This window comes from Erythrolamprus reginae, chromosome 3 (assembly GCF_031021105.1).
Source record: "Erythrolamprus reginae isolate rEryReg1 chromosome 3, rEryReg1.hap1, whole genome shotgun sequence".
NCBI lineage: Eukaryota > Metazoa > Chordata > Lepidosauria > Squamata > Dipsadidae > Erythrolamprus > Erythrolamprus reginae.
Window position 1 is genome coordinate 55,155,057 of NC_091952.1, and position 21,464 is coordinate 55,176,520.

A 21,464-nucleotide genomic window follows, 5' to 3' on the forward strand; every position below is an offset into this window, starting at 1 on the left:
ACTATTGGCTTCATTCTTAATTTACCAAGTCAGTTTCCAAAATATAATCATATTCTCATGGAAGGAAGCATTTCTTCACAAAAAGTTCACAGTCAATCTATTGAATTCATTACAAGATGTAGTTTTCCTGCCAACATTGAAATGCACTTCAATAAACTCATGGCACATGCCTTTCAATTTGCTTGATAGTTTTTGGGCTTCCCATAGGCATCTCATTAGCCACTTCCATTAACTTAATACTAAGCTCCACCATAGTTTTCCTTTTGGAGATCACATAAAGAAAATAAGCTATTAAAACCTCTGGTTGAATTTTAGAGAAAAGGCTAACCCACAATAATTTGCTATCCTAAAAGGTACAAAAACTCAGTCCCTTCAAGGAGAACAGAATATGCCACATTATGAACTATTTCTGATATAAAATCCTCAGGAAAAGCAAACCTTTGGGAACACGGAGGTGTTCTATCTTACAAGTTAAGTAAGAAGGAGAGCAACATCTCTGCCACAAATTCTCTTGGTATGGACTGCAGCTGTGTTGACAGTGGCAATAGCAACGGCAGCAACAACTTCTTCCCAACTTTTTCTCTTTCCACCTGAAGTGGGGAAAAAGGGCTCACTTGAGTGGCAGAAACCTTCTGCCTCAATTCAACCTCAGGAATCTGACTCAACCAATACTGTATATCGCATTTAAAACTTAAAATACTGGTTAAGAATGTAAGATTAAATCTTATTCTCACAAACTAAAAACATATATCTTCTCTTCTATCCCTATATCTTTTCTTCCATTCTCTCATTGATATATTTTATTCCTATATTTTCTCTTCTATTCTTTCTTTAATATATTTTACTCGAGTGTATCCTCTATAACCTTAATTGTGTATTATTGTGTATTGGAAAAAACAAACAAACAAACAAACAAAAATAAATAAATAAATAAATAAATATTCACTGGCTAAAGACATGTCACCTGAATGAAGCACTAATGGCTCAATGGGGAGGAGAAAATGCAGTGAGGATTCATGGATGAAGCAGAAAGAAAAGGAAGGAAGGAAGGAAGGAAAGAAGGAAGGAGGGAAGGAAGGAAGGAAAGGAAGGAAGGAAGGAAGAAAGGAAGAAAGAAAGAAAGAAAGAAAGAAAGAAAGAAAAAAAGAAAGAAAGAAAGAAAGAACATAGAAACATAGAAGACTGACGGCAGAAAAAGACCTCATGGTCCATCTAGCCTGCCCTTATACTATTTCCTGTATTTTATCTTACAATGGATATATGTTTATCCCAGGCATGTTTAAATTCAGTTACTGTGGATTTACCAACCACGTCTGCTGGAAGTTTGTTCCAAGGATCCAAGAAATAAAGGAAGGAAGGAAGGAAGGAAGGAAAGAAAGAAAGAAAGAAAGAAAGAAAGAAAGAAAGAAAGAAAGAAAGAAAGAAAAAGTCTGATGGCAAACTGGTGCCTATGTGGAAATGTCTGTATCTCAATCTGAGGCCCACTAAAGCATTCTTTAAGAGCTGACTATTTCCTTTTTGTTATGAGAATTCCTGTTTTTCCATGGTCCTTTTCTTAATTTGTCCTATTCATGTGGTCCTACCTTTTCTTACTTGCCTGATTCCTTAAAAAAATACAATTAGCTATCCAAAGTACCTATCCAGCTTCTGAGATTTTGAACTTTGTTTCCTTTTTGGAGGAGAATTTGAACTATGCTTTCGCTTGGACATTGACTTCACACCATGTTCTTTCTTGAGAGACGTTTTTGGGCTACAGTCCCGTTTCTGAGAAGACTGTTCTTGTCTGTAAGGAGATTTTGATATATGCTTTTCTCTTTGAGGAGAGTCTTCTTGTTTGTGGGAAGATCCTGAGCTATGTTCTCGCCTACAGGATAATTTTGAACTTCTGTCCTGTCTTTCAGTGGACAGGTTTTGCTTGCCAGAAGATCTTGAGCTATACTCTTGCCTGACGTAAGATCTTGGACTTCGGCTCTTGAGGTCTCTTGAGGTCTGATTTATACTAGAATGCTTGGAACTGATGATGTGATGAATCTTGGGAGAACTAGACTTGGATTTTACCAGGCTTTCAATATTATGTTTTTCATTAGAAGAAATAGTAGTAGACACCTGAAAAGAGAATGAAACCATCCGATAAAGAATTGAAGAGAAATTCATCTTTTTCCATTTCAAACTCAGAAGTATTTATAAAAATTCAAAGCATCATTAATACTAAACTCTAAGCTAAAATGTTAATCTCTTAGCTTCCTGGCCTATGAATGCTATCTAGTTCCACTATATAATTTAAAAAAGCAAAACATGTTATGGTTTTTTCCCATATTTCAAGTTTAACTTTAATCACAGAGCACAACAATTCTCTTTTTTTCTATTCTGAGACATAGTGAGATCATCCCCTAATTTTTTCAAAATAACAGACTACGTGAACTATAGGATTAGTATAAATATCTAGAGGGGATCAAGTTGGAGATGCCTTAAAGCAGGGGTCCCCAAACTACGGCCTGCGGGCCACATGCGGCCCACTGAGGCCATTTATCCAGCCTGTGGGTGAGCGACAGGAGCACAGGATGCATCCACATCCTGTGCTCCTGGCCACTGTTCCCTCTAGCCTGTGTGTTTGCGCGGCCACGCAGGTAAAAAACAAAGTCCGTGCAGGTTTTTCAAACTCTGTGCAGTAGAGCCAGCACAGTTTCTCCTGCCTGACAGATGATCTGCTGTCGGCCGGGAGAAACCAACATGGGCTCTGAGCCCCGCCCGGCTCCTCCTGCTGTGTCCGGGGACCACGCCCCACCCACTCCTGCCAATATTCTTCCCGCCGCTAGGAAGAAACAGGAAGCAAAAAAAAACCCCTAGAAACAAGAGGCAGCGGTTGGATGGCCTTGCCACCTGCACGCAGAAGCAGCGCCCTTGGGGAAAAAACGGCGGGCGTAGACTTGTGCCTACACCGGAGCTGTCACCTCGCCCTCTCTCCACCTTTCCCATAAGTTGATTTGCGGGGAGTCTCATTTTTTTCAGCAGAGAGAGAGACAGAGACGCATCCCCTCAAGTTCATTCATCCTGCCTGCTTAGACTTTTTAATATTGATCACGTTACATGGGTCTCAGCTCTGTGTTAAATTTAAAAAGCTTTCTCACAAGATATTTTGTGGGGATAAAAAAAACCACCCTCATTAAAAAAACACCTTCTTATTTGGAGTCCTCTCATTTTTCAAGAATTCTCTCATATTTTTTAGACATTGGCTTTGTTAAACGTTAAGCGTACTTTAAATACAGATTGATAATTTGGGCATTCGCGGCAGAGCCTCTCCCACCCCCCACCCCCCGAGGTGCATGGCGGGGCACAGAGGTTTTTGTGAGAGAGAGAGAAAAAAAGAAAAGGGAAAGAGAGGGAGGGAGGGAAAGAGAAGTGGAAAGGAATGAAGGAAGGAAGGAAGGTAGGAGAGAGAAATGGAAGGAAGAAGGAAGGAAGGAAGGAAGGAAGGAAGGAAGGAAGGAAGGAAGGATGAAATGAATGGAGGGACAGAGGAAGGAAGGACTGTTTTGGGAGGAGGATAATTTTTTTTAAATTTGTTCTCTTAACATACATTCTACAACACAGTGTACCATCCAATTTTCCATGAATAAAATGCAGTATTTTGTTAGTAACTAATATCAATCATCAAAAAAGTTGCTAATTTTTTTTCTGATTTTGTCATCCAGTTACATTCATTTTCTTTTAATTAAATTCCCTCCTTAATGTTCCTTCAAAAAGTACACCACCAATTATATTTCTAACTTATTAAGCATTATGCCAAAGTGCTTCCTTCTTTCTTTATACATTTTTCTAATAAGCCAAGAAAACCTTGTATAGCCAATCAGATGTTAACAAAAGAAAATTAAAAACAAAACATAAACATATATGAATTTCAGACTTCTTCCCCTCTCTAAATAGTATGTTCCCATTTTATTTTTTACTTTAAAATAATGTATGTGCAGTGTGCATAGGGATTTGTTCATAGTTTTTTTTATAGTCCGGCCCTCCAACAGTCCAAGGGACAGTGAACTGGCCCCCTGTGTAAAAGTTTGGGGACCCCTGGCTTAGGTCCTTTTTTTGGAAGCAACTTTTTCTCCTTTCTATAACCTTAATCCGCTCTTCACTCATATCCCACACCTCCTCCTCGTCCCCCTCCATACATACACACCTTACTAACAATTATTTTCATTATGATCAGAATCAACTTACTGAATCTTTGTAACATTCTGACACTTTGAAATACTGGTCAGCTTGGTTCACACTCCAGGGTGGCTCCTGATAATCTTCGGGTGCCCATGCTCTCTGGTTTTCAGCCTGCTGTTGAGGGGAAAATAGGAAGGAGTTGTGTTGGATATGTTCACTGCCTTGAGTTATTTGTATTTGACGGAGAATATATGAATGATTGAACAAGTGAATGAATGAATGAAAAGAAGCAGCTTCCTAAATGTATGACTAGAGATAAATGAAATAAAACACGTGGAATAGGACAACAAATGGAAGTGGGGGACACACAGAGTAATCTTTTATAGTTTGATGCCTTCCATATATGTTTAAACTTCAACTAATTCCCAGGGAATTATCTTTCTTGGGGACTTTTTGACATAAAAGGAAGTGAACAACAACAACTAGAGTCACACATAAATTCAAAATTGGACCTATCTATATTTTCAAGAAAAAATATGCAAATATTCCCATTCTTACCAATCCAATAACTTTTCTTCCCATTAGCACAGGTACACAGCGAATATCATTGAGGGTATTTGGAAGGGTGGAAGAATCAAGAGCTGGAACAACAGCACAAGCTTGAGAATCATCTGTATCCTTCTTCTTGACTGAAGTTTCAATCTGCACCAATTTAAAACAAAATCGAGATTAGAGCCTTTTGGGAAGCAGATTTTGAGACATAAGAGGAACTGAACAACCAAAACTCCTGTAGTCACAAATAAATTCCAGATTCCAAATTAAACTTGCTTATATTTCCAAGAAAAACACATACAAAGATTTTTTCCAATTCTTACCAATTCATTATCTTTTTCTCTGACTAGCACAGGCTCACAGTGAACATCAATGGGGGAAATTGGAAGGTTGGAAGAATCAAGAACTGGAGCAACAACATAAGCTTGAGAGTCATCGGTATCATTCTGAGTGGCTGAAGTTTCAGTCTATGTCAAATTAAAACAAAATCGATATTAGAACATTTTGGGAAGCAGATTTTGGGACATAAAAAGAATTGAACAACCAAAATTCCTGTAGTCCCAAATAAATTCCAGTTTCCAAATTGAATTTAGATTTAGATTTAGATACCACTTCACATTGCCCCCAACAATCTGGGTCCTCATGTTACTGACCTTGGAAAGATGGAAGGCTGAGTCAACCTTGAGCCTACTGAGATTTGATCTGCCAAACTGTTGGCAGCTGGTGATCAGCAGAAATAGCCTGCAGTACTGCACTCTAACCACTGTGCCACCGAGGCACTTATACAGTAATACCTCATCTTACGAACTTAATTGGTTCCCTGGAGGAGGTTCGTAAGGTGAAAAGTTCGTAAGACGAAACATTGTTTCCCATAGGAAACAATGTAAAATGAATTAATGTGTGCAAGAAAAAAAATGCAAAAAACCGCTGCCGCCTGGCTGTCACCTTTTGAAACAGCCGGGTGCATCTCAGCGTTCTCCCAATGCCGAACCCGGAAGTTTGGCAAAAGTTCGGGTTCGGGTGGCCGCCGAGAAGCCCCGCTGCTCGGCTGTCGCCTTTTGAAACAGCCAGGGGGCTTCTCGGCGTCCTCCCAAACCAGAACGCCAAACCCGAACTTTTGCCGAACTTCCGGGTTCGGTGTTCAGGAGGCCGCCAAGGAGCCCCGCCGACCGGCTGTCGCCTTTTGAAACAGCCGGGGGGTTTCTCGGCATTCTCCCGAACGCCGAACCCAGAGGTTCGGCAAAAGTTCGGGGTGGGCGTTCGGGTTCAGGAGGCCGCTAAGAAGCCCCGCCGCCCGGCTGTCAGCTTTTCAAAAGAGCCGCGGAGCTGTCAGGCCGGTCAGGAGGCTCAAACGCAGGTGGGGAATCCCAATAGGGAATTCCATGGGCAGAGCTTTGACGTCACGAAGACGTCCTTCCTGGAGTCCATGTTTCGTATGGCGACGGGTTCGTATCACGAGGTACCACTGTATTTGTATGTACTTATATTTCCAAAGAAAATATATGCAGATGGATTTCCCATTCTTACCAGTCCAGTATCTATTCCTATCACTAGCACATGCTCATAGGGAATATCATTGAGGATATTTGGAAGATTGGAAGAATCAAAAACTGAAGTAACAACATAAGCTTGAGATTCATCGGTATCGTTCTGCTTGGCTGACGTTTCAGTCTATGTCAATTTAAAACAAAATCAAGATTAGAACATTTTGGGAAGCAGATTTTGGGGCATAAAAAGAATTGAACAACCAAAATTCCTGTAGTCATAAATAAAGTCCAGATTCCAAATTGAATTTAGATTTAGATACCGCTTCACAGTGCTTTACAACCCTCTCTAAGCAATTTACAGAAAGTAAGCATACTGCCCCCCAACAATTTGGCTCCTCCTTTTACTGACCTTGGAAGGATGGAAGGCTGAGTCAACCTTGAGCTTACAGAGATTTGATCTGCCAAACTGCTGGCAGCTGGTGATCAGCAGAAGTAGCCTGCAGTACTACACTCTAACCACTGCGCCAACAAGGCTCTTATATTTGCACTTGTATATGTATGTATATTTCCAAAGAAAATATATGCAGAGGGTTTCCCGTTCTTACCAGTCCAGTATCTTTCCCACTCACTAGCACAGACTCACAATGAATATCACTGAGGGTATTTGGAAGGTTGGAAGAATCAATAACTGAAGTGACAATATAAGCTTGAGAGTCAACTGTATCGTTCTGCTGGGCTGAAGTTTCAGTCTATGTCAATTTAAAACAAAATCGATATTAGAACATTTTGGGAAGCAGATTTTGGGACATAAAAAGAATTGAACAACCAAAATTCCTGTAGTCCCAAATAAATTCCAGTTTCCAAATCGAATGTACTTTTATTTCCAAGGCAAATATATAAAAAGATTTTTCCCATTCTTACCAGTTCATTATTTTTCTCTCTGACTAGCACAGGCTCAGAGTAAACATCAATAGGTGTATTTGCAAGGTTGGAAGAATCAAGAGCTGGAGCAACAACATGAGCTTGAGAGTCATCGGTATCATTCTGCTTGGCCGAAGTTTCAGTCTACGTCAATTTAAAACAAAAGCAGAATTAGAATATTTTGGGAAGCAGAATGAATGGATCTGTTACTACACAGACCTGGATCATCAGTTGGCTCATTTTGAGGATCATTGTTCACCCCCTTTCAATTCCTGAATGAATGCTTTCAATCTCAACTACATACAATTCTTCCCTAGAGTGAAACATCTGGTTCGGGTGCCTTCTGCAGAGGCTAACGGGAATGCAAAGCTGACTATTATGCCTTTCATAATAAAATAACCAGCTGGTCTACAAACTAATGGTTTTGGGTCTTCTCTGATCAAATAACTTCTGCAAAAGCCTTACAGTGTTTGTCAAAACAGTATGTTGCTTTCATGATGAAAAATATGGATCAGGCCGGAATTGGCAACAGGAGGAAATAGTAGAAAAAACAGGGTGCGCATCACATGGTGGGAGTGGGGGGCATGTGCACAGGCATGGGGGGCTTGCATGGAGTGATGGGTGTAGACACACAGGCACAGGCCCTTCCTGCCCCTCACACGAACCGAAAATGTTTCACCATCACTGTTTGGGCAGGGGGGTTGGACTAGAAACCTCCAAGGACCCTCCCAGCAATATTCTGATTCAACAAATACAGTATTCATTGGTATAGTTCAAGGGAGATCTCTCACTTAGAAATCTAGGTACAAGTGATGCAGAAATACAACAGCAGCAGAATGTACAGTGGAACTTCTGCTTACGAACTTAATTCATTCCATGACCAGGTTCTTAAGTAGAAAAGTTTGTAAGAAGCAGCAATTTTTCCCATAGGAATCAATGTAAAAGCAAATAATGTCTGCGATTGGGGAAACCACAGGGAGGGTGGAGCCCCTGTTTCCTCCCAGGAGATTCCTAGAGAGGCCTCACAGAGGCTTCTCCCCGCCTTTTCTGGCCCTGTTTCCTTCCAGGAGATTCCTAGAGAGGCCTCATGGAGGCTTCTCCCCACCTTTTCTGGTCCTGTTTCCTTCCAGTAGAGAGGCCTCATGGAGGCTTCTCCCCACCTTTTCTGGTCCTGTTTCCTTCCAGGAGATTCCTAGAGAGGCCCCACAGAGGCTTCTCCCCGCCTTTTCTCGCCCTGTTTCCTTCCAGGAGATTCCTAGAGAGGCCCCACGGAGGCTTCTCCCTGCCTTTTCCGGCCCTGTTTCCTCCCAAGAGATTCCTAGAGAGGCCCCACAGAGGCTTCTCCCCTCCTTTTCTGGTTACAGTTTCGGAGGCTCGGGTTTGTAAGTGGAAAATGGTTCTTGAGAAGGGGCAAAAAAATCTTGAACACCCAGTTCTTATCTAGAAAAGTTCGTAAATAGAGGCGTTTGTAGGTAGAGGCATCACTGTAATTTCTAATTTATTTATTTTATTAGATTAGATTTGTATGCCGCCCCTTTCCGTAGACTCGGAGTTCATGTTTAAAATTAATATTTATGCAGCAAGAAGAAAACAATAATTTAATACCAATTCAAGTTCTTCTCTTCTCTCAGGCTGATCATCATCAGCATTATCTGACAGGAACGGTATTTTTATACCGTGGCTGGAATCTTGTGCAGACTGGCTGGCTTGCTGTTACAGGAAAAAGAAAGATTGAAATTTGAGAATTGGGAAGAATCAGGTATTGACCATAGATAAAACAAGGCACAATCCCTCAAAGACACATGCAACAACTGCAAAATGATTTTGCAAATAATGTATTTTCCACTATTCTTCAAAAGCAATTCTAAAAGATACAAAAATATTTTAATCATTTAAATCAGAGGTCCCCAACCGCCGGTCCGCGGACCGGGACCGGGCCGTTGGGGGTTTTCAGCCGGTCCGCGGCGGCGCTGCCCTCCCGGCAGAGAACATTATGCAGGACGGGGTGGGGCGTCGGGCGGTGACGCAGCCCTCCACACTTCTCCACAGGGTGGGGAGAATCAGGAGGCTCCTTTGGCGGCTGGGGGCTGCCTGGCTTTGTGATTTTGGCTGGGGGGGGAGTTAGGAAGGTCCTACTTCTCCCCCCCCAGCCAAAAATTCAAAGCCTATCTGCTGGATACGGGCGATGAGTGGGACAGAGCGGCGCGGAAGCCTCTTGCAGCAGCTGCCACAGCCACCGGCTTCGGCGCCGTTCGTCCCGCCCATCGCCCGTATCCAGCAGAAGCTGCTGCCCGAGTGCTCTTGGCCGGCGGGATTCAAAGTGCTGGGGTGGGGGTGTCCTGACAGCCCCCCCACCCCAGTGCTTCACCTCCCGCTGGGACACCCCCCACCCCAGCACTTTAAATCCCGCCGGCCAAGAGCACTCGGGCAGCAGCTTCTGCTGGATACGGGCGATGGGCGGGACGAACGGTGCCGAAGCCGGTGGCTGTGGCAGCTGCTGCAAGAGGCTTCCGCGCCGCTCTGTCCCACTCATCGCCCGTATCCAGCAGATAGGCTTTGAATTTTTGGCTGGGGGGGAGAAGTAGGACCTTCCTAACTCCCCCCCAGCCAAAATCACAAAGCCAGGCAGCCCCCAGCCGCCAAAGGAGCCTCCTGATTCTCCCCGCCCTGTGGAGAAGTGTGGAGGGCTGTGTCACTAAGCTCCACCCCTCCATAACCCCACCCCCATATGACCAAAGCCCCCCCCCCCCCAACCGGGCCGTGGAAAACTCGTCTAACTTAAAGCCGGTCCCTGGTGCTAAAAAGGTTGGGGACCTCTGATTTAAATAACTGGTTTATTAATACATCAAAGTAATAAATATTTACTACTACCCATATTAAAAATTAGCTCAAATATTCATCACAAAGCTTCAACTACTTTTCTTTGAAACAGACCTGGCAAATGTGTTTTTCAATATAATTAAAGGAATTTGTTGTTCAAACTAGTTCAGTAAAGTTAGTTCTTAGTTAGAAATCTGTATTAAGACTGCCCACCCAGGGATTATTTCAAATCATGACAATCCGAATACTCTTACAAGGGAACAAACAAAACAATCAGCCTCACAAACAGAGACCAGTGAAAAACAAAAAGTGCAAACTTACAGAAGTACTTAATCTCATCATTCCTGGGAAAACATTACGACATGTGACAATATTCTCCTTTACTCCCCACAGATGTCTACGCATACATATGAATGTTCACACAATCAAAAGCATGTATATAACTAAGATATTTCACATAGCATCTAGAAATATGTATTATAAATTACCTTCAAAACTTTTTTTTCAGTCCTTGGTGTTGCTCTTTTTTTCTTTTTAATTACTAATACCTTACGTTCCACCACTTGTCTGCTCTCTTTTACTTCCTTTTCATTCTACAGGTCCGGAAGGAGAAAAGATTGTGTCAGGATCCAAATGGAAGTACTGTAGTATTCTATTCTATTCTATTCTATTCTATTCTTATAAGATTCTTGAAGTTGTTACACAGTTACACATAATATTGTTTGTGTTAATCATGGAAGAAAATAAATAGCTATGAATCTTAAGTATCACTAGATAACAACATACCGTAATTATAATTTTGTATTATTTAAGTTCTATATATCAGGCATTTTTCAACCATAACTTTGGAAGATGCAAGTTTTAAGCTTAATATAAATTAAACAATGACTAATCCAATACTAAGAAATACTGTTGTTCAAATTCTAGACACAGTATATTCCTTACTAAATTACACCTGCAGATCAGAAATCGTCTTCTAAAGAAAATAAATAAGATGTGTATTACGGTAGTAGATGCTAAAAATCAAATAGATTTTTGGGAATCAGAAAGTTATAATGTTTATTCTACTCCATATCTGCAGGAAGTTAAATAATTTTGTCAGAAACGCTGAGAAAATAAAGCAAAGTACAAATACTCATAGCACAAAATCAAAGAAATATGCAAGTAGAGTTAATGAGACACAACAACAGTGTTATAATAATAATAATAATAATAATAATTTATTAGATTTGTATGCCGCCCCTCTCCAAAGACTCGGGTGGCTCACAACAATAATAAAACACTGTGACAATGTAAAAAAATCTAATATTTAAAAAAGCATCTAAAAACCAATCATTTAAAAACCATGCAACACACGCATACCATACATAAAACTATAAAAGCCTAGGAGAGATGTCTCAATTCCCCCATGCCTGGCGATATAGGTGGGTCTTAAGTAATTTGCGAAAGACAAGGAGGGTGGGGGCAGTTCTGATCTCTGGGGGGAGTTTATTCCAAAGGGCCGGTGCCGCCACAGAGAAGGCTCTTCCCCTGGGGCCCGCCAGACGACACTGTTTAGTCGACAGGACCCGGAGAAGGCCAACTCTGTGGGACCTTATCAGCCGCTGGGATTCATGCGGCAGAAGACAGTTCCGGAGGTATTCTGGTCCGATGCCATGTAGGGCTTTAAAGGTCATAACCAACATTTGAATTGCGATTGGAAACTGATCGGCAGCCAATGCAAGCCACGGAGTGTTGGAGGGACGTGGGCGAACTTAGGTAACCCCACGATATCTCTCACGGCCAAATTCTGCACGATATGAAGTTTCTGAACACTTTTCAAAGGTAACCCCATGTTATCACAGGGAATCTCATCAAAAGAACATCTGAATACTTTTACAAGGAAACAAACAAAATAACCAGCCTCACAAACACAGACCAGTGAAAAACAAAAAGTGCAAACTTACACAAGTACTCCCAGATTTTTTTGCACATAATGTAACGCACACATCTCTGACGACAAGAAAAGTTGTGTTACTTATTTAGACTAAGTTGTCATGAAAAAAACAATTCCTTAGCAAAAGAAAGGAAGCATTCGTACCAATACAGAATCTTTCTCCTCAATGTTTTGAAGGACTTTCACGCTACAAGATGATGTTTTATCTTCTGTTGATACTCCAGGAGACAAAATAGAGACAGTCTGACTGAGAAGATCTTCAGTGGTCTCCCAATCTTTCAGCTTGAAGCTGAAGTTGCGCTTGTTTTGAAGAGTTGTTTTGTTTTAAAAGGAGGGGGGGGGATAAGAACCAATTTAATGCTAACAAAGACTTGAAGAAAAATAATTTCTATACCACAGGGTACATTACTATCTGGAAATTCTTTTTTTCCTTTTTACCCATATAGAATTTGAGGCCCTCCTGGATGGAAAACTCTTGCTTGAACAGAAGCTAGAAGTTGTGGTTAAAGGAAGGAAACCTTTGTTCAACTTTAGTTGGTATTCTAATTATGATCCCACTTGGATCAGAATGCTCTACTCCAGTGATGGCAAACCTTTTTTTCCTTGGGTGCCAAAAGCACACTTCCGTGCACTATCATGCTTGTGTGGGTGCCCACACCCATAATTTAATGCCCCCTCATGTATGAATGTGTGACCCACCCATGCTGCCCTGCCCAGGTGTATGACACTCCCCTCCCGCTCCCATATTTACTGACTTCCCGGTAGGCCCATTTTTTGCCCTTCACAGACTCCAGAGGCTTTCTTGGAGCCTGGGGAGGGAAAAAGCAGCCCCCTGGCCAACAGATGTTATGTATGTTTGTTGTTTGAGTGGGAATGATTGGCTTTTAATGTAACTGGGGTTTTTAGATTAGATTAATTTAAATTATTATTATTATTATTATTATTTATTAAACTTGTATGCTGCCCTTTCCCGAAGACTCGGGGTGGCTCACAGGGTACAATATAAAACAATGTGTACACAAATCTAATTAATTTATTATTTATTATTATTATTTGGATTTGTATGCCGCCCCTCTCCGAAGACTCGGGGCGGGTAATTAAAACTATAGGCTAAGATCCCACTATATTAAAAACAGTCAACCAACTCAGTCACAACCACACATCACATTTGGTAGTCAGGGGGAGCGTGATCCAATTTCCCCAATGCCTGGTGACATAAATGAGTCTTAAGATTATTGCGAAAGGTGAGGAGGGTGGGGGCAGTGCAAATCTCTGGAGGGAGCTGAAATTAATTGGATTTAGGACGCGTGCATTGTATTGTTTTTCTTTTATATGTTGTAAGCAGCCCCAAAGCCCTCAGAGCGGGGCGGCATATAAATACAATAAATGGATGAATGGATGAATGAATGAATGAATGAATGAATGAATGAATGAATGAACGAATGATTTTTAAAAAATTATTATTATTTATTAGATTTGTATGCCGCCTTTCTCTGAAGACTTGGAGTGAATGAATGAATGAATAAATAAATAAATAAATAAATGCTTTGTCAGGATACATGCAGCCTGTTTATTATTCATGATCAGAAGCAAGTGTGCTGATAGATGTCTCATTTAATGAGATTCAAAGGGTTGAGTGAGTCAGCAGGTTTTCCTTTTTGGCAGCCTTCACCTTGCAGAATGCAAGGAGTCATTGATTTATGACCATTTTTAGTGACCATTCAAAAGTCATGCCCCACTTCCTCAAGAAGGGATTTACGACCCAGTTTCTAAGTTCTGGGGTTAACCCTTCCTAAAATAAGGTGACCAGATGTTCCGTTTTTGGGGGGACACTTCTGATTTTTAATAATTTGTCCCGCATCCCGTGGCATTTTAAAAAACAATAATTGAATACCAGCTCAAGTTCTTCTTTTCTCTCAGGCCGATCATCATCAGCATTGTCTGACAGGAAGGGTATTTTTGCAGCTGTGGATGAATAAACGTGGCTGGAATCTTGTGCAGACTGGTTGGCTTGCTGCTAAAGGGGAAAGAAGATTGAAATTTGAGAATTGGGAAGAATCAGGTATTGACCAAAGATAAAACAATGGACAATCCCTCAAAGACACATGCAACAACCACAAAATGATTTTGCAAATAATGTATTTTCCACTATTCTTCAATAGCAATTATAAAAAAGATATGAAAACATTTTAATCATTTAAATAACTGGTTTATTAATACATCAAAGTAATAAATATTTACTACTACCCATATTAAAAATTAGCTTAAATATCCACAGAAACTTCACAAAGCTTCAACCACTTTTGCTTTGAAACAGACCTGGAAAATGTGTTTTTCAATATAATTAGAGGAATTTGTTGTTCAAACTAGTTCAATAAAGTTAGTTCTTCATTAGAAATCTGTATTAAGACTGCCCACCCAGGGATTATTTCAATTCATGGCAACCTGAATACTCTTACAAGGAACAAACAAAATAACAAGCCTCACAAACACAGACCAGTGAAAAACAAAAAGTGCAAACTTACAGAAGTACTTAATCTCATCATTCCTGGGAAAACATTATGACATGTGACAATATTCCCCTTTACTCCCCACAGATGTCTATGCATACATATGAATGTTCACAGAATCGAAAGCATGTATATAACTAAGATATTTCACATAGCATCTAGAAATATGTATTATAAATTACCTTCAAAACTTTTTTTTCAGTCCTTGGTGTTGCTCTTTTTTTCTTTTTAATTACTAGTACCTTACGTTCCACCACTTGTCTGCTCTCTTTTACTTCCTTTTCATTCTACAGGTCCGGAAGGAGAAAAGATTGTGTTAGGATCCAAAGGGAAGTACTGTAGTATTCTATTCTATTCTATTCTATTCTATTCTATTCTATTCTTATAAGATTCTTGAAGTTGTTACACATAATATTGTTTGTGTTAATCATGGAAGAAAATAAATAGCTATGAATCTTAAGTATCACTAGATAACAGCAACTTAATTGTAATTTTGTATTATTTAAGTTCTATATATCAGACATTTTTCAACTATAACTTTGGAAGGTGCAAGTTTTAAGCTTAATATAAATTAAACAATGACTAATCCAATATTAAGGAATACTGTTGTTCAAATTCTAGACACAGTATATTCCTTACTAAATTACACCTGCAGATCAGAAATCTTCTAAAGAAAATGAAGATGTATATTACGGTAGTAGATGCTAAAAATCAAATAGATTTTTGGGACTCAGAAAGTTATAATGTTTATTCTACTCCATATCTGCAAGAAGTTAAATAATTTTGTCAGAAACACTGAGAAAATAAAGCAAAGTACAAATACTCATAGCACAAAATCAAAGAAATATGCAAATAGAGTTAATGAGACACAACAGTGTTATAATAATAATAATAATAATAATAATAATAATAATAATAATTTATTAGATTTGTATGCCGCCCCTCTCCGAAGACTCAGGGTGGCTCACAACAATAATAAAACAGTGTGACAGTGTAAAAAAAAAAAAATCTAATATTAAAAAAAAGCATCTAAAAAACCCATAATTTAAAAACCATGCAACACACGCATGCCATACATAAAACTATAAAATCCTGGGGGAGATGTCTCAATTCCCCCATGCCTAGCAATATAGTGGGTCTTAAGTAATTTGCGAAAGACAAGGAGGGTGGGGGCAGTTCTGATCTCTGGGGGGAGTTGATTCCAGAGGGCCCATGCCGCCACAGAGAAGGCTCTTCCCCTGGGGCCCGCCAGACGACATAGTTTAGTCGACAGGACCCAGAGAAGGCCAACTCTGTGGGACCTTATCTGCCACTGGGATTTATGCAGCAAAAGACGGTTCCGGAGGTATTCTGGTCCGATGCCATGTAGGGCTTTAAAGGTCATAACCAACACTTTGAATTGCGACCGGAAACTGATCGGCAGCCAATGCCAGCCACGGAGTGTTGGAGAGACGTGGGTGAACCTTGGTAACCCCACGATAGCTCTTGCGGCCGCATTCTGCACGATCTGAAGTTTTCAAATACTTTTCAAAGGTAGTCCGATGTTATCACAGGGAATCTCATCAAAAGAACATATAAAAGCAAGAAATGGTCCATACCAACACAATATCTTGATTCTGGGTGTGAGGAGAGATTTTTGTAATTCCAGATGATGATTTTTCTTCTGCAACAGCTTTAGGAGATGCAACAGAGTCAGTCTGGGTAGGAGGCACTTCATCCAGCTGACTATCTTTCGGTTGGACCTGCAGTATTTATTTAGATTAGAACGTGGAAAAGATTTTAAAAGCAAACCTTGCCCACCCACCCAGAACAAAATCTGTCATTTTACTAGGAAAAGAGAATCCCCTCTCAATTAAAACCGAAATCACCAATGCATAAAACTTCAATATGTATGACCCAGTTTTGAGACATTTTCTATGGAAATTATATTATCAACCAGTCACTAATATGCTAAAAGTGTTAAAAAAATTAAAGCTGATCAACTTTCCATATATTTGAATATGAATAATGATTTGAACAGAATTCCCTTCCCTGCTCCCTCTCCTCCTCCTCTTCCTTGTGTTATTCCTATACTATGACTATTCCTGGAAATCCTTGAAGCTTATAATATGCACAGAAGTGTATGCAGTAACTAAACCTCTAGTCACACAGACAAGAAGCAGGTGGACCAGTTTTAAGGCAGCATTGATTAGCTACTTGTTTTCAAATCCAATTCAAGATACAAGAACTTACTTTTAAAGAACTGAACATTTTTAAACCTAAAAGCCTTAAGGAATATCTCTCCATATATTTTTATGCATCCAATTAAAATCAACTTTGCCCAGGCATTTAAAATGTGAAGTCCACACATCTTAAATTTCCAAGGTTGAAAAACACTGTTTTAGGACAAAGTATAGAAATTAGCATTGCCAACATCTGTTTATGGTTTGGAAGCTCATGATCTTACTACACAAATATTTTAAATCTTTTCCTATTATTACCTTGGATGATTTATCTTCCTCCACTGAAGTTGCAGTATTTCCCTTGTCCTGTTCAAATTTCTTGGAATCTTCTGGCTGTTTTTTCACTTTCTTAAATGTTTTCTTTGGCTGCAACAGAAGAGTCTCACATGATGGATATTTATTATATACAGATATTCTGCTTTTATTGTTCTGGCACTTAATGATCAGATAGGTTATTTAGGATTCAAGACAATAAACACAATTGTAGAACGAAGTGCTTGAAATTTGATTAAGGATAATGTATACCCATATGTCCTTTTTGCTAACAGGAACTGTAAAAAGAATCCCTTCTCTGTAGTTCTACAATGGAGTCCCCATCCCATCCTAGCTTTTCTTAGTGATGTCTACTCCAGTGATGGCGAACCTTTTTTTCCTTGGGTGCCAAAAGCACACTTCCATGTACTATCACGCTTGTGTGCGTGCCCACACCCATAATTTAATGCCCCCTCATGTGTGAATGCGTGACACCTCCATGCTGCCCTGCCCAGATGTATGACACTCCCCTCCCGCTCCCATATTTCCTGACTTCCCGATAGGCCCATTTTTTGCCCTTCACAGACTCCAGAGGCTTTCTTGGAGCCTGGGGAGGGAAAAAGCAGCCACCTGGCCAACAGATGTCATGTATGTTTTTGTTTGAGTGGGAATGATTGACTTTTAATGTAACTGGGGATTTTAGATTAGATTAGTTTAAATAATAATAATAATAATAATAATAGTTATTATTTATTAATTAATTTGTTTGTTTGTTTGTTTGTTTATTTATTTATTTATTAGACTTGTATGCCGCCCTTCTCCGAAGACTCGGGGCGGCTCACAGGGTACAATATACAACAACGTGTACACAAATCTAATTAATTAAAACTATAGGCTAAGAGCCCACTATATTAAAAACAGTCAACCAACTCAGTCACAACCACACATCACATTTGGTAGTCAGGGGGAGCTTGATCTAACTGCCCCAATGCCTGGCGACATAAATGAGTCTTAAGACTATTGCGAAAGGTGAGGAGGGTGGGGGCAGTGCAAATCTCTGGAGGGAGCTGAAATTAATTGGATTTAGGACGCGTGCATTGTATTGTTTTTCTTTTATATGTGGTAAGCTGCCCCAAGCCCTCAGAGAGGGGCGGCATATAAATACAATAAATGAATGAATGAATGATTGATTTTTATTATTATTATTATTATTATTATTATTATTATTATTATTATTAATTAGATTTGTATGCCGCCCCTCTCTGAAGACTTGGAGTGAATGAATGAATGAATGAATACATAAATAAATAAATGCTTTGTCAGGATACATGCAGCCTGTTTATTATTCATGATCAGAAGCAAGTGTGCTGATAGATGTCTCATTTAATGAGATTCATAGGGTTGAGTGAGTCAGCAGGTTTTCCTTTTTGGCAGCCTTCACCTTGCAGAATGCAAGGAGTCATTGATTTATGACCATTTTTTAGTGACCATTCCAAAGTCTTGCCTCACTCCCTCAAAAAGGGATTTACGACCCAGTTTCTATGTTCTGGGGTTAACCCTTCCTACAGTAAGGTGACCAGATGTCCTGCGGGACACTCCTGATTTTTAATAATTTGTCCCGTGGCATTTAAAAAAAAAAATTGATTACCAGCTCAAGTTCTTCTTTTCTCTCAGGCCGATCATCATCAGCATTGTCTGACAGGAATGGTATTTTTGTAGCTGTGGATGAATAAACATGGCTGGAATCTTGTGCAGACTGGCTGGCTTGCTGCTAAAGGGAAAAGAAAGATTGAAATTTGAGAATTGGGAAGAATCAGGTATTGACCAAAGATAAAACAAGGGACAATCCCTCAAAGACACATGCAACAACCAGTGTTCCCTCTAATTTTTTGGGTGGGTGGGCGGAAAAGTATAGTGTCTGAGCGGCAGTCCCTTTAGGACTGGGCGGCACAGAAATAATAAACAAACAAACAAACAAACAAACAAACAAACAAACAAAAAACCCACCCTGTTTTGCCTCAGAGAATTTCAAAATAAAATACTGTACTGTGCGTCTATAACAGTGAGCTCATAATAGGGCTACTATCAATATCAAAATGCCACTTAAATAGTTGAGCTAGTTTCAAACTAGATTTTGATTTTCTTTCTCTCTTCCTTACTCCCGTTCTTTTCCTTCCTCTCTTTTTTCTATCTGTTTCTCTCTCTTCCTCTCTTCCTCTCTCTCTCCTTCCCTCTCACTCTTTCCCTCTCGGCCTCTGGGCAGGTTTGGAAAACTCTGAGTTGATGATGATTTTTAAGTCAGCGATTGCTCACTGCTCAGCTTAGAGGGAACTATGGCAACAACCACAAAATGATTTTGCAAATAATGTATTTTCCACTATGCCTCAATAGCAATTATAAAAAAGATATGAAAATATTTTAATCATTTAAATAACTGGTTTATTAATACATCAAAGTAATAAATATTTACTACTACCCATATTAAAAATTAGCTCAAATATTCATCACAAAGCTTCAACTACTTTTCTTTGAAACAGACCTGGCAAATGTGTTTTTCAATATAATTAAAGGAATTTGTTGTTCAAACTAGTTCAGTAAAGTTAGTTCTTCATTAGAAATCTGTATTAAGACTGCCCACCCAGGGATTATTTCAAATCATGGCAATCTGAATATTCTTACAAGGGAACAAACAAAATAACCAGCCTCACAAACACAGACCAGTGAAAAACAAAAAGTGCAAACTTACAGAAGTACTTAATCTCATCATTCCTGGGAAAACATTACGACATGTGACAATATTCTCCTTTACTCCCCACAGATGTCTATGCATACATATGAATGTTCACAGAATCGAAAGCATGTATATAACTAAGATATTTCACATAGTATCTGGAAATTTTTATTATAAATTACCTTCAAAACCTTTTTTTCAGTTCTTGGTGTTGCTCTTTTTTTCTTTTTAATTACTAATACCTTAGGTTGCACCACTTGTCTGCTTTCTCTTACTTCCTTTTCATTCTACAGGCCCAGAAGGAGAAAAGATTGTGTCAGGATCCAAAGGGAAGTACTGTAGTACAGTGTTCCCTCAATTTTCGCAGGTTCGAATTTCGCAAAAAGTCTATACCACGGTTTTTCAAAAATATTAATTTAAAAAATACTTTGTGAGTTTTTTCCCTATACCACAATTTTTCCTGCCCTATGTCGTTATATGTCATCGCCAAACTTTCATCTGTCTTTAATAAATATTTTTTTAAATAAACTTTAATAAATAAACATGGTGAGTAATAATCTAAATGGTTGCTAAGGGAATGGGAAATTGCAGTTTAGGGGTTTAAAGTGTTAAGGGAAGGCTTGGGATACTGCCCATAGCCAAAAATGGTGTATTTACTTCCACATCTCTACTTCGCGGAAATTTGACTTTCGCGGGCGGTCTCGGAACACAACCACAGCGAAAATCGAGGGAACACTATATTCTATTCTATTCTTATAAGATTCTTGAAGTTGTTACACAGTTACACATAATATTATTTGTGTTAATCGTGCAAGAAAATAAATAGCCATGAATCTTAAGTATCACTAGATAACAACAACTTAATTATAATTTTGTATTATTTAAGTTCTATATATCAGGCATTTTTCAACCATAACTTTGGAAGGTGCAAGTTTTAAGCTTAACATAAATTAAACAATGACTAATCCAATATTAAGGAATACTGTTGTTCAAATTCTAGACACAGTATATTCCTTACTAAATTACACCTGCAGATCAGAAATCTTCTTCTAAAGAAAATGAAGATGTATACTACGGTAGTAGATGCTAAAAATCAAATAGATTTTTGGGAATCAGAAAGTTATAATGTTTATTCTACTCCGTATCTGCAAGACGTTAAATAATTTTGTCAGAAACACTGAGAAAATAAAGCAAAGTACAAATACTCATAGCACAAAATCAAAGAAATATGTAAGTAGAGTTAATGAGACACCACAACAGTGTTATAATAATAATAATAATAATAATAATAATAATAATAATTTATTAGATTTGTATGCCGCCCCTCTCCGAAGGTGGCTCACAACAATAATAAAACAGTGTGACAATGTAAAAAAATCTAATGTTAAAAAAAAGCATCTAAAAAACCCATCATTTAAAAACCATGCAACACACGCATACTATACATAAAACTATAAAAGCCTGGGGGAGATGTCTCAATTCCCCCATGCCTGGCGATATAGGTGGGTCTTAAGAAATTTGCGAAAGACAAGGAGGGTGGGGGCAGTTCTGATCTTTGGGGGGAGTTGATTCCAGAGGGCTGGGGCCGCGACAGAGAAGGCTCTTCCCCTGGGGCCCGCCAGACGATATTGTTTAGTCCAGTGATTTTCAACCTTTTTTGAGCCGCGGCACATTTTTTACATTTACGAAACCCTGGGGCACATTGAGCGGGGCGGGGGTGGCCTAAAAAAAGTTTGGACAAAAAAATTCTCTCTCCCTTCCTTCCTCTTTCTTTCTCTCTCTCCATCCCTCTTTCTTTCTCTTCCTTCCTTCCTCTCTTTTTTGCTCTCTTTCTCTCCCTCCTTACCTCCCTCTATGTTTTTCTCTCTCTCTCCTCTCTCTCTC

The 21,464-nt window shown here is 39.4% G+C and overlaps 1 protein-coding gene across 27 annotated transcripts in view; it reads right to left on the reverse strand.

Annotated features, from left to right (window-relative positions):
• The window catches only part of LOC139163957 (biorientation of chromosomes in cell division protein 1-like 1), a 102,164-nt gene that overhangs the window by 29,243 nt on the left and 51,457 nt on the right, over positions 1-21,464 (reverse strand). For 8 of the 27 annotated variants that reach the window (XM_070745347.1, XM_070745369.1, XM_070745357.1 and 5 more), the window contains 17 exons: positions 19,763-19,867; positions 18,498-18,620; positions 16,856-16,963; positions 15,974-16,117; positions 14,558-14,662; positions 13,760-13,882; positions 12,010-12,165; positions 10,418-10,522; positions 8,715-8,822; positions 7,110-7,253; positions 6,794-6,937; positions 6,229-6,372; positions 5,025-5,168; positions 4,708-4,851; positions 4,216-4,323; positions 1,637-2,106; positions 439-590 (listed from right to left, as the gene is read on the reverse strand). In XM_070745347.1, the coding sequence (XP_070601448.1) occupies positions 439-590; positions 1,637-2,106; positions 4,216-4,323; positions 4,708-4,851; positions 5,025-5,168; positions 6,229-6,372; positions 6,794-6,937; positions 7,110-7,253; positions 8,715-8,822; positions 10,418-10,522; positions 12,010-12,165; positions 13,760-13,882; positions 14,558-14,662; positions 15,974-16,117; positions 16,856-16,963; positions 18,498-18,620; positions 19,763-19,867 (2,527 nt within the window). The remainder of the gene's footprint in view (positions 1-438; positions 591-1,636; positions 2,107-4,215; positions 4,324-4,707; positions 4,852-5,024; positions 5,169-6,228; positions 6,373-6,793; positions 6,938-7,109; positions 7,254-8,714; positions 8,823-10,417; positions 10,523-12,009; positions 12,166-13,759; positions 13,883-14,557; positions 14,663-15,973; positions 16,118-16,855; positions 16,964-18,497; positions 18,621-19,762; positions 19,868-21,464) is intronic. The other 19 variants (XM_070745352.1, XM_070745354.1, XM_070745372.1 and 16 more) reach the window with 17 other exon arrangements.